The sequence below is a fragment of the Populus trichocarpa genome, chromosome 16 (assembly GCF_000002775.5).
Source record: "Populus trichocarpa isolate Nisqually-1 chromosome 16, P.trichocarpa_v4.1, whole genome shotgun sequence".
Taxonomy (NCBI): domain Eukaryota; kingdom Viridiplantae; phylum Streptophyta; class Magnoliopsida; order Malpighiales; family Salicaceae; genus Populus; species Populus trichocarpa.
This window is the reverse complement of record NC_037300.2, coordinates 232,202-244,885: the sequence shown is the minus strand read 5'-3', so window position 1 is coordinate 244,885 and position 12,684 is coordinate 232,202. Positions and strand designations below refer to the sequence as shown.

At 32.6% G+C, this 12,684-nt stretch overlaps 1 protein-coding gene and 1 non-coding gene across 3 annotated transcripts; one reads left to right on the top strand and one right to left on the bottom strand.

Annotated features, from left to right (window-relative positions):
* The first annotated feature begins 4,773 nt into the window (after positions 1 to 4,773).
* On the top strand, positions 4,774 to 4,846 carry TRNAF-GAA (transfer RNA phenylalanine (anticodon GAA)). The gene has a single exon. It is a non-coding gene; the product is annotated as a tRNA-Phe (tRNA).
* Positions 4,847 to 5,229: 383 nt separating this feature from the next.
* LOC7482630 (serine/threonine-protein kinase D6PKL2) lies at positions 5,230 to 9,552 on the bottom strand. Of its 2 annotated transcripts, none has more exons than XM_002322461.4 (3): positions 9,300 to 9,552; positions 7,352 to 8,445; positions 5,230 to 6,513 (listed from the first exon to the last, which is right to left on the bottom strand). In XM_002322461.4, the coding sequence occupies exons 2-3, from the start codon at positions 8,314 to 8,316 to the stop codon at positions 5,640 to 5,642; spliced, it is 1,839 nt and encodes a 612-aa protein (XP_002322497.2). In that variant the 5' UTR covers positions 8,317 to 8,445; positions 9,300 to 9,552; the 3' UTR covers positions 5,230 to 5,639. The 2 variants fall into 2 exon arrangements, with proteins under 2 accessions (XP_002322497.2, XP_024443569.1); XM_024587801.2 differs by having other exon boundaries at positions 7,352 to 8,450; positions 9,300 to 9,548.
* Between the last annotated feature and the right edge of the window lie 3,132 nt (positions 9,553 to 12,684).

Below are 12,684 nucleotides of genomic sequence, written 5' to 3'. Positions count from 1 at the left end.
ATATAAAAAAACCAAACTGAAATAAATATTATTATTATTATTTAAAAAAATTATAAATTTGATTTGAAGGATAAAATTAAAAACTATAACTACTACTACTACTATTATTATTATGAGAAATTGTAATTGAATGACTAAATCGAAAAAAAAACTTTTATAAAAGAATAAAAACAAAATTAAAAATTAAAAAAATGACGTATAAAATTAAAAATCAAGGATAATGATGTACTTTAATTGTTAGAAAAGGAAAAAAAAAAACAAACGACCACCGGTAATAATCTGACCACCATACGCCTGCATGTGTCACGTTATGTGGAAGAGAAGACGATTGCACATCCAATGAGACAACAAATAGCCAGATTTGGTCACCGGAAGGCGTCACATGCGCCACCTAAATGGTGCGAAAATACCAAAACATCTCCATGAACCTGTTAATTATACAAAATACCTGTGTAAAAATATCAAAATACCCCCAAAGACAAAACTTTTTTTTTGTCTTTTATAAGATTAAAAATGTGTTTTCACTGTACATGGATCATGAAAAAACTGTAAACATCTTTGTTCAGCAGCTAAACAAATTTTTTACCTTAGAGGCAAATAAATATTTTTTCTGTTAAGAAGTTTGTGAAAAATAAAAAAAACTCTTAGTTAATATTTATAAATTTTATTGATTTGGGGATAAAAGATTATTTTAACTATATAAAAAAATATAAAAAAAACATACACCCCGAACAAAATAAACTTGTTCATATCTCAGCATCCACACATTTCTTAAAAAGGGCATCCTTCAAAGCAAAAACAAATGGCAAGGTGCAAGCAACTTCAAAAGCAACTTCAAAAAAAAAAAAAAAAATATATATATATATAAGATTTGAAGATTATTAAAAAAAGAAAAAAAAAACATTTACTACATCTCTATTTTAGTTGTAACACGTGGAGTTAAAAGGACGTATTTGTTTTTTAGTTATAATCTGTTTTTCAAATATATTTTTTAAAATATTAAATTAGTATTTTTTTTTAGTGTATTTTTTTATGATTTTAATGCACTAATAAAAAAAATAAAAAAAATATTATTTTAATATATTTTTAATTGAAAAACAACCTATATCATATTAATAACAAAAACACCTATAGAATATAAATAATCCAAAGCAGTTAGGTAAAAGTGTGTAATAAACAATTAACAAAAATCATTATTAGACTAATTTAATACAGCCATACCATTGCTGATAGTAAGTCCACAAAAAAAGCATGCGTGATTACATACTTTGAGTGTTCATTCAACTAATCTACGCATTATGTCAATATATATATATATATATATATATATATATATATATATATATATATATATATATATATAATCTATGAATTTATTTACTCATACATTATTATATAGGCCATAGGTCCATTCGTTAATTATATACAAGCTGTGTCATTGTTGACTTAATTTATGGATGAGTTGATAAGCCTCTTTTTAGTTATTAAAGATTTTCTAACATGGAGTTTTTGTGTCATCTTGTTTTTCGGTATTAGTTTTCTCGATTTAAACCTTTGTTTTCTCACAAAATCTCTTTTAATTTAGAGTTTAAATTCAATTCTTATAGAGAAATAATTAAGTATTATTTTCTTAGTTGTTGGATCTTACATAAGAAAGCACTAAATAAGATGAAGATGTTGGAATCTTATGAGATTTACTGAAGAAAGTTAGAAAAACAATAAATCTTTAAAAGATAAAGAATTGATCATTAACAATAACAAAGTTTGATAAACAAATAAGTAAATTTCTTTGAATTTAGATTCGAGTTTGAATATAAATAATTCAAAACATGTGCTATGGATATTCATCCATATCCCTAATCAAAAAGTGATAAGAATTCTCTCTCCTATTAAAATAATATTTTTTTAATTCTCTTTCCTTTTTATATTTAAGTTTTTCTATACCGTAAGTTTGAAAAATTTTATGGCTATCAGGAAGTTACTAATGATTTTCTATTAATTACTTTTTAAATTCACTTTGAAAAAAAGAGATGGATATAAAAAGAGAGAATAAAATACATGACTCCCTAAGAATAATAAGAATATCTCAATATATGATTTATTTCTCTTACTTATATTTATTTATTTATTTAACATAATTCTAAAAAATAACTAATAAAATATTATTAATTACTCTTCAATTACCAAAAAAACTTCTTGCATAAGTATTCAACTTAATCATCCTAAAATTTATCCTTGCTTATTACCTTACAAAATTAGTTTTACTAGTAAGTGATATTTAATTTGTAACAGCCCGGCCCAACTTGCCATATATTATTCGTTTTGAGCCTTACCATCCTCACGGTTTTGTTCCTAGTGACGCGAGCCCACATCTGAGCTTAACGCTCCAAAACACGTATGACAAGTTGACAACCAATACTCTTAATAAGACCAGTTACCACTCTCTCACCCACTGATATATGATATTACATAATTAGTGGACTCTCGTCATTTATTTATATTTTCATGGAAAGAAGAGCAAACAAGTGGCTTAAATTCAAGTTGAAGGATTTTTTTTTAAAAATAAAATAAAAATGTTCTTGATTAGTGCAACACCGAACAAAAAAAAATTGACTTATCTAAAAAGGGCTCATATTGATAGTTCTTTTTTCACCAAAAAAAAAAAAAAGAGGAAGAAGTTTGTTAATGGGCATCTAATTATTATTCGCTTGGATGTACCACTTGAAAAGGAGGAAGAAAAAATAATAATAAAAAAAAAAACAGTGAAAGAAGAAGAAAAAGGAAGGAATCCATAGCACTTTATGACATCCGATAAGTTAATTGTCTTTTAGGAAAGAGGTTTGTGTTCTCATCTCCTTTCCTAATCTTTTTACTAATCGATCTTAATGCTTTGCACCAAACTCTGTGACATGAGATTAAGATCAATGAGCTTGTAGTTTAATGATAATCTATGGTGGTGGATGAGATATTAAATCTTAATATAATCTTTTATCAAAATATTAATAAAATTGAAGTACATTCATAATAAAAGAAAAAAAAGTAGGAGGTAATTTTCCAATTTATTTATCGAAAATTCATTTGGTTAATTTCATTAAAAAAGAGCGGAGAAAACATTTGTTTCTATGGTTGAACCTGTTTTTTAATCTGTTTTTCGCTCAAACGTACATTAAATTTATGATTTTTTAAGTATTTTTCGATAATTTTGATGTGCCGATATCAAAAACAAAAATAATAATCTAAAAAGATATTATTTATATGTATTTTTAATTAAAAACACTTTTAAAAATTACTATATTACCAAACATGCACTAGGTAGCAAATATAAACACAATGACTTAGATTGGACATGGAGGTCCAATGATGGAAAAGTAAATACATGAAAACTTAAGAGGGAAGCTTTCTTCTGCTTAATGCCTCAATCTATCTTTATATAATGATATATTTTTTTTATATTAAAAGCGTTTAATTGCTTATAGATTTTTAGATTATTTTTTATTTGGGCTTCATAGAAGTTTTGCTAAAACTCTTAATCGGTTCTTATTCCTTGGTTTGAATCAATAACACAAAGCCCAAATATGAGCTCAAGGAGATCACAATCATGGCTGCCCCCTTATCACACACAATATTAGGCCGAAATATGAAAAATATCAAACCAGCCATATATATGCACCTAGAAGGAAGATGAAAGAACCAGAGACAATAATGTTTCTTCTCAACACCAGCCATGGAAGCAGTAGTGGTAGCACTACTACTACTACTACTACTAGCGTAAGTGAGATTGAAGAGGAGAATTCAAGTGATCTCTTGTGAGATAAATCATGGGGTGCCTTTGGAATCTATCAAAGACGACATAGAAGGAGGGAGGGTTGATTTCTTTCTTGGACGTTGAAGAATGCTATTATTGACTCCATTAATACCATGGTTTATATATCCCGTCCATATCTTCCCTGAGATCCACCCCATTCCTTCCTTCTCCGTGCAAGATCAATAATTGATTTTTCTTCATGTTAGTCGTAGAGAAAGATAATGTTGTTACCTGGACGGAGTTGAAAGTCAGTCGAGTTAGTGCTCACCAGGTGGAGAGTTACAGGGCCCAAGAAAGAGACGAGAGGAGAGAACTCCCTCAAAGATCATCAACACGTGTACTGCATATCCAAGATTGCACTACGTGCTAAGAAGCACTCAACTTTTTTGGTTCATGCTTGTTAGAATAGAAGTGCGTCCTCGTTAATATTTTATGAAAAGAAAACGCAACGAAAAAGGTTTAAGGGAGGCACCATCCTCGTTGAAAGTGATATGGTTGGAAAGGCTATGATGGACCTCATTCCATTTCTCAACATGAGGAAGCTAGTTCTTGGAACCTCCAAGTCTATTAATCCAAGGCACATTTTTACCTGTAATTTATGATGTTTAATATGTCTTCATGAACAACCCTTTTTTGTTATAAGCTTAAACTCGCTTTCATTTACTTGTGTTTGCAACATTTTATGATGGATAGGAAATTGAGATCTAGCTAGGAAAGGAAATGGGATAGCTGATAAGAACTTCAAAATGCATTGGAGTCCCATGACATTAAGATCACATGCGATGAAAAGGATCGAAGTGATGAATGACCAGATGATTGGATCATCTTCACCCCTTGATAATCACAGTGCAATGTCTACAGGGCTGCAAGATCAATCCAAAACAAACAATGACTCCTCTGCTTGAATATGTTTCAAATCAGAAAACGTTATTTAATTATAACATATTGACACAGTCTGAGCCATCACAGCGGGGATAGCTCAGTTGGGAGAGCGTCAGACTGAAGATCTGAAGGTCGCGTGTTCGATCCACGCTCACCGCACTTACCTTTTACTAATTCACCATTCCTCCTACAGTCTGCGTGTACATTTTTTTAGCACTGTGTATTCCATGGAACAACTTGGCTTTCTTCTATGGAAACTGCAAAATTCATAGAAACGGGAAGGATTTTATTCCAAAGGAGTTCAAGATTGATGGATGAGGATAACCTTCTAGCACCTCAATTGTGTGCGGGAATCAAGTGAAGCACATGTTCATATCCTGCTTTTCTTGGCCTGCCATTCAGTCATGGACCTTGTCCATGATTTTTTTGCCATTGTTTCAAAACCAAAGAGCATGCATGCATTCATTCAAGATTAGAGGGCAAGTCAAAGATGTGAACTTACATCATGTAAATGTAATTACATATCAAACAGCAGATAGGAATCAATTCAAATCAATTTTGGACTGTATTTTCTGTTGGCCAATCAAATGATGTCAATCCACTGCTAAAGTACATTTGCCAGAGACCTATTTGCAGAACTAATAAGCAATACGACCATGAGTTCGAGGGAGTTCCCTTTGCGGCAGGACTAACACGACCGCATTTCTGAACCACTGTCTAGTAATAAATGGTTGGTTCCAGGCTCCTACACTTGGAGACTCCAAGCAATAGTTATGTGATGCAGATTTGAAATTTTTTAACAGGCAACAACAAACATTACATTTCCTTATCATCTGTCAATAAAGGAGAAAAACAGGAAAAAAACTTTATCCTCATCACCAACAACGCCAGAGATGTTCAGAACAATTCTTCCCCTTAAATAGAAACAATTTGCAAATTGTAATAAATATTGCTAAAAGAAATCAAACTCCAGGTAATTATCAGAACCTTTTTGACCAGGAGCAGCTGCAACTGTTGTGGCCTTTTCACTTGTTGATGCTGGGGCAGGTATCCGCTCAATCTCAACTGGCTTAGGGATCTCGGGTGGGGTAGCACAGCGTATTAATGCCCAATTCACGCCTTCAAAGAAGGGGTGTTGCTTTATTTCAGTGGCGCCTCGTTTGGATGCTAATCTATGCTGTGGTTCTTTTACAAGCAAACCCCTTATGAGATCCCTAGCTGCAAAACTGACGACTGGTGATTCTGGGAATCGAAGAGGCTGGCCAACAACATTGAACAATGTGGCTCGGTTTCCAGATCCCTTGAAGGGAGTTTTCCCGAATAAGAGTTCATATAGAAAAATTCCAAAAGTCCACCAGTCAACAGCACTTCCATGACCTTCACCCTTGATGATCTCAGGTGCCAAATACTCGTGGGTTCCAACAAAAGACATTGACCTTGCATCTGTTGGCTCTGCTATGAGCTCAGGTAATGGACTGACTTGATTTCCTAGTTCATTTTTGGGTTTCCTATCCTTCTTGGACTTGCTAGAAAAGAGGCGGGGCCCAAAGCATGTTGTAGGAGCAACACAGGATGGCTGGATGCATGAAGGCTCGATACAAGCTGGCTGAACACAGTAAACAGGGTTCTTTCGAAATGGGTCAGCCTCAAGAGATGCTGTTTTGACAAGTGTTGGGCTCACAGCACAACGGAGGGAAAGGTCGAAGTCGGAGAGCATTATATGTCCATCATCCCTCACAAGGACATTCTCTGGCTTAAGATCACGGTAAATGATCCCAAGCATATGCAAATATTCCAAAGCTAGCAGAACCTCTGCTACATAAAATCTGCAAGTTGGAAAGATTAAAGATGGTCACTTTCAACTTTCAAGTGTTTATGCAGGTATGAAGAAAAATTCAAAGTCAAACAAGTGATGAATTTCAGATTGCAAAATGAGCCACCAATGGGATAAGGGTTCTCTTTCTTTGAGAAATTCCAAATGTCCAACTTACCTGACAAAGAGACCAAAATTTTTAGCTCTTTCAATCTAATGTTATCCTTCAGGGTAGTTACATCTTCTCAAAGCTTTATCATTCAGGACTGACGGTTATAATTCATCCATCACTTATTGGAATTCTCAAACATTCTAAATTTATACAAAATCTACTGTTGGTTTAAAAAGAACTGATAGTTTAAGCCTATATCAAAATTTACATCAAGAGTGCAAATGCAACTATGTATCAAACTTCCACAAAATAAATCAGTTCCAAAATGACTCTACATCTTGCTTTAGATTAGTTACTTACGCTCCATTTTGCAGTTTGAAGATGCATAAGAGTCGCTAAAATGTAAACTTTGCTAACTGAGAAGAATCATCTAGGATTCACTAAGACACTAAAATGTAAACTTTGCTAATTGAGAAGAATCATCTAGGATTTATTTTACTTCCAGTATTTAAAACACAAGTTATATTCCTGCAGCAGATCCTAAGAGTACAACCATGGATAAAATTATATGCTTTATGGTGGCACTTCCAAATTTATAAAATATAGATCCAAAAGTAGGCCAGACACTTTCTTCCCAACTATGAAAACTGTTGTCATGTTAGTAGCAAATAAAATTTCCAATTCCATGACTACTGTATAAAAATTAACACTATAAAGAATCAAAGTTCACTTATCATACTTTACTGCCTGCTCCAGAAAGTGTTTCCCTGGCTGCCTCTGCCTAAGAGTGTGCAAATCTCCTCCAGGACAGAACTCCATTACCAGACATGAAAATTTATCTGTTTCAAAGTGGGTGTAGAGCGACGGAAGGAAAGGGTGGTCCAAAGATTGCAATATTTCTCTCTCTGTCTGAGCCCGAAGCAGCTTCTTACGACTGGCAAGAGAACCTTTGTCCATTACCTTCATTGCAAAATAACACTTAGTTCCACTCAGCTCAGACAGGTATACACTACCAATATCCCCACAACCCAACCTCTTCAGCAGTCTAAAATGACTCAAACCTAAAACCCCATCTTTTGCTCTAACAGCTTGGATGGCTTCCCATCTCAAGTCATTTGCTTTGTGAGGTTTGTTGATGCTACTACTAAAGCTACTACAAGTGCTTTCATCACTAACATCGCTGCTGGTGCTTCCTCTACACAAACTCCTCTTGCCACTCTCAGCATAATCAACACGGTCACTCATTTTGGCACTTCCACTCGTCTTAGCCAGGCTGCTGGTTCCATCACTAACTTTGGCAGATACCGAGCTGTTTTTTACACTTCCATATTCTGATATTTTCTTCTCTTGATCAACAGAAACATCCTGTGAGCCTCTAGTCTCATTGACAATAGAATCCACCTCAATTGATGATTGTTCAAGACAGGGCAAGGAAGAATTGGATTCCAACGTATTACTCAAAGAATCAGAAGCCCCCTCTTGATTAGAATTCGGAAGCTTTTTATTTTCAGAAGCTTCTAACAAAACCTGCTTTGGCATATTTTCTACTGAAGATTGCACCTGCTCATGATTAATCAGCTGGGGCTTGCTCGGCTTTGAGCCCTGCAAAGACAAATGCCTGAGATCAGTGACATCCGCTCTTTGAAAACCAGCTGTTTTCTGGTGTTGTTTTGAGGATGCTTTGCTACCAGTTTTTGAGGCCATCAGACAACAAAGTTCCAAAACTACATCAGATTGAATGAATCCACTTTACAGCACCCGGAACTTGGAATCATATCTGCCCACTGGCAGCCCCCCAACAATGTTGTTATCCAATTTTTCCAATAGCATCAACTATTCTGTCAAAAGCATTAGAATAAGTTACATATCAAGTGCAACATAAAACCTAAAAACCAACTCTTATACAGAAGAAAAAATATACATGCATATTTATAGAGGTTCATGACACCCAAAAGACACTGATTTAGGTGCATAACCATATAGAAGACACCCAAAAGACATTATGGAACGAAATATAAGTAAGATGGAAGAATACCAATATAGAAATGATAGCATTACTAACTCTAATTTCATTTGGCCTAAACACTGCATCACAAGTCAGATCAGAAAAGACCACCTACAAATTATCTATTAGGGCACTTAAGTCTACCTAAATTAGGTCAAAACACAAACTTTCAAGAGAAAAACACAGACACAAACGTAAAAAATAATCACAACAAAATTAATTATTTCCCTGGAAGAAGAAGAGCATTCAATAAAAAAGCAGCTCCCATAGTTTGATTAGATGACACTGAAGAAAAAATTGAACAAGAACAAAACTTCAAAGCTAGCAAAACCAACTCAACATGGAATCATTTCTCACCAAAAAGGAGCACAAAAAACAGGACCATCAAAAAGACAAAAATGAAAAACAAGCATAAAGGATTCAAGGACCGCAAAAAAAGAGAGTAAAGAATAAACCAATCAAGTCAGCAACTAACATAATGCATTCTCAAACAAGCCCAGTAAAACAGCATGATCAAATGTTATTTAAGCAAAGTTCAGATCTTGATCACAAAATCACTACTTTTAGCCAAACCCCACAATAGATCCAAGCCAACAGCGGAAACCCAGATGAAGAAAAGAGCGAAAAAAATAAATGAAAAACCCATTAAAGAAAATGAGAGATGAGCAGTGGAAGAAAGTACCTGGCTTGAAAGATCAAGAAAGCTGAAAGAAGATTGAACTTTAGCAACAAAAACACTGTAGACAGAGAGCTCCTTGTAGCCTAAATAAGCTTGTCTGAAGAAAGAAAGAGAAAGAAGGAGCTGAAACTGTGTTTCTGGTGGACTATTAGGCAGAGAGAGAGAGAGAGAGTCAAAGTAAAGCTATAAAGCTAAAGTTTTTCTTTATTTTAATACAGATAGAAATACAATAATTTGATTGGGTGTTTTTTTGGAGAGAAAATGAAGGATGGATGGATTTTTGTGTTTTCTTCATTTCAATCTGTCTAAAGGCAATTTCACCGAAGCTGATGGATGCGGACCCAAACCTAATTGAATGAGTAAGAGATTTTTTTAACCAAATTATATTGGGGTAAAATCAAAGGTAAATATCGGGTTAAAAGTTGGATATGGATATTAATTTATCAGATCTAACTTGAAATAAATAAATAAATTAATTAATTAATTTAAAGTTTGTAAAAATTAAATGTATATCAAGCTAATAAAATACTAAATAATTATAAATTATAATATCTAGGTTCAGGTCATAAATGCTCGAGAGTTTCTAGAAACTCTATTCTATTAAATTTGAATATAAAAATTCATATTCAATGTTTGGGTAGAATTTAAATATTTATTTTGAATTTGAATTCAAATACAAATAATATAAAACTCAATTCATAAATATTTATTTTTATTTTTATATGTTTGAATATAAAAAATTCATATTCAATGCTCGATAGGTTCAGTTTATGTTTGGTAATTTATTTACAATTTATTTTTGCAAAAAGAATATTTTCATTAATTAAATTGATTACAGATGCGTTTTTATAACATATCTACGTTTAATTACTTTTATTTATGAAAATATCTTAAGTTCCTATTTCAATATATATATATATATATATATATATATACAGGTGTCGTGAAATAATTAATCGACCCTTATTATATATATAAAAAGAAAAAAAAAAGATTACAAAGTCATAACGTACAAGAAAAGGAATATTGTATGGAGAGAAATGTAATAAAGATCACAAAGTGGAATAATATATTTAAGAAAAAAAGTCGGCATATTTTGTATACTTAAAGATTACACACACTATCATGAGGAATATCGTGTTCTTGTTAAGCAAGGCCTTTCCTCAATTTTGTTTTTTTGTTTTTTTTTTTTTTTGAGGTGCTGCAGGGAATTGACATCTTGTAAAAATGAAAAGTAAAAATATTGTAGGTATCAAGAATATAAGTTTATAGAAAAAAAAACTAGTAAAATAAATAATATATGTTTTATCTTATAAACTATTTATTTGTGCCATGTACTTTAATTTTGTATTAAAATAAAAAATATATATTCATTCGCTATATAGAAAATATGTTTTCTAGTACGAAATATATATATATATATATATATATATATATATATGGATTTTAGGGTAGATGTGAATTCATTAATTAATTTTGATTATTTAGATAAATTTGTTTGGTTTGTTGTAATAATTCAAGAATCAAAATTAAACCAGAAAACAGCAGCAATCTGGGCAAGGACACAGCAGGCCAGAGAACAGCAAACAGGGTTTGAACATTTGTAGAAAGAATGAATTCCACATGGGTAGAGCCATGATGTTGTCTTTCCCATGGTTTTTAAAAAAAAAAAACAATTATGGTCGTATGGGAAAATATTTGACCCAAATACAAAGTAGACAAATAATTATTATGCCGACATTAGGATTGCTGGTTACCTAAAATGGGTATTAGCTTTGGTTTAACATGGACAAATAACATCATGGGAAATGGAACAATGGTAGGATGGCAAAGAAAGTTGGGTGTTGTTATTAAACACGGTCTGATTTTGTGAGTTAATCTAGTTATTTGTTGATCCAGAATACGGTCTAAGCAGTGTTTTAAATTAAATTAAATAGAAGTTGATAGTTGGTCAAAATTTAATTTGATTTGAAGTTGATATAAAATATTAAAAAAATATTATTTTGAATTAATTAAATTAAATTTGGGCCAACCAATAACCCAAGTCTTGTAACGTAACACACGAAGTCTAATAACTTCAAGGATGGGGCATGGTCAACAGGAAAAAGAGAGAGAGAGAGAGAGAGGGTAGTTGTTGATTACCTAAAATGGGTATTAGCTTTGGTTGCAAATAGACAAATAAAATCATGGGAGATGGACCAATGGTTGGATGAGAATGTTGGGTGGTGTTATTAAATATGAAAAATGAGTCAATTTAATAACTTATTGATTTAGAATTTAGTCTGTATCAAATTTTATATTAAATTAAATAAAAATTAATCTGATCAAATTAAAAATTAATATTTTTTTAAAAAATTTTAAAACAATATTATTTTAGATTAATTCAAGTAAATTTATCCAATTGATAACTCGAGTCTACTTGCCGTGATGGGATTAATAACTTTAATGATGGGGGATGGTGAGAGATGGGGTGGGGAGAGAGTGGTTGTGTTCCTCAATCACCCGGTGATGTGGTGGCCCAGATGAGAGATTGAAATAGTATTGCATTGAAGGTTTGATTGCAAGGTGGGGATTATCGAATTTAAGGTTGCCACTAGGAAGCCCTTTTTTTTTTTTTTTTTAATTTCTCTTCAAAAAGCAAACTAATTAATTAGCACCGGGAATTACCGAGCTGTGCCAGCATAAGCCAGGCAGGGCCCTAAATCTATACTGTCCATGTTCTGATGGGACAAGGCATCCCATGTAGATCACTCGTGTATGAGCGAGAGCACAGGGAGGGAGAGAATTAATGCACTTGTGCTTAATCAAATGAATTACAGCATCTTTTGAGGAGATCTTGATTCCAATTCTTGCCAATATTTCTGCCTCCATGTGTTCGCTCCAATAAACAATCCATTGAGGAGGGGGAGGGAGAAGACCACTTTTACTATAATTAATACCAAGCTAGTTCTTCATTAGGGCTACACAGAACAGGAATCTCACATCCGTATGTATGATCAGGTCCCAGTAAGTGACCATTGATTATGATAAATACAAGTTGGTAAATGAATTGATTGCAATTCAATATCAATCCCAGCAAATAAAAATATCTTCCTCTTGCAAATGCTCTCTTCTACTGCCCTTCATTTATGTGCTAACCAAATCCTCTCTACAAATCGTACGGTAAACATCTATATAGACTGTTTTTAGTTAGTATTCCAAGATGAAAAGGATAAATATAGAAAAAAGCAAAAATATATCTTATTAAAAGGGTGAAAACAGATATATAAAATAAATATGCATGGTTTTTTAATGAATTTATGTATTTTTAAAACAAGAAATACAAGAATACGTGACTTGCTTTGTCTGTTCTAGCTAGCTAGGTATATCCACAAGGCATGCAGTGACT

Excerpts from the sequence above, each read along its gene's own strand:
- LOC7482630 (XM_002322461.4), bottom strand. The coding sequence starts at position 8,316 with ATGGCCTCAAAAACTGGTAGCAAAGCATCCTCAAAACAACACCAGAAA. Across the intron at positions 6,514-7,351 it reads TTTCTGGAGCAGGCAGTAAA|ATTTTATGTAGCAGAGGTTC; the intron begins GTATGATAAGTG and ends TCCAACTTGCAG.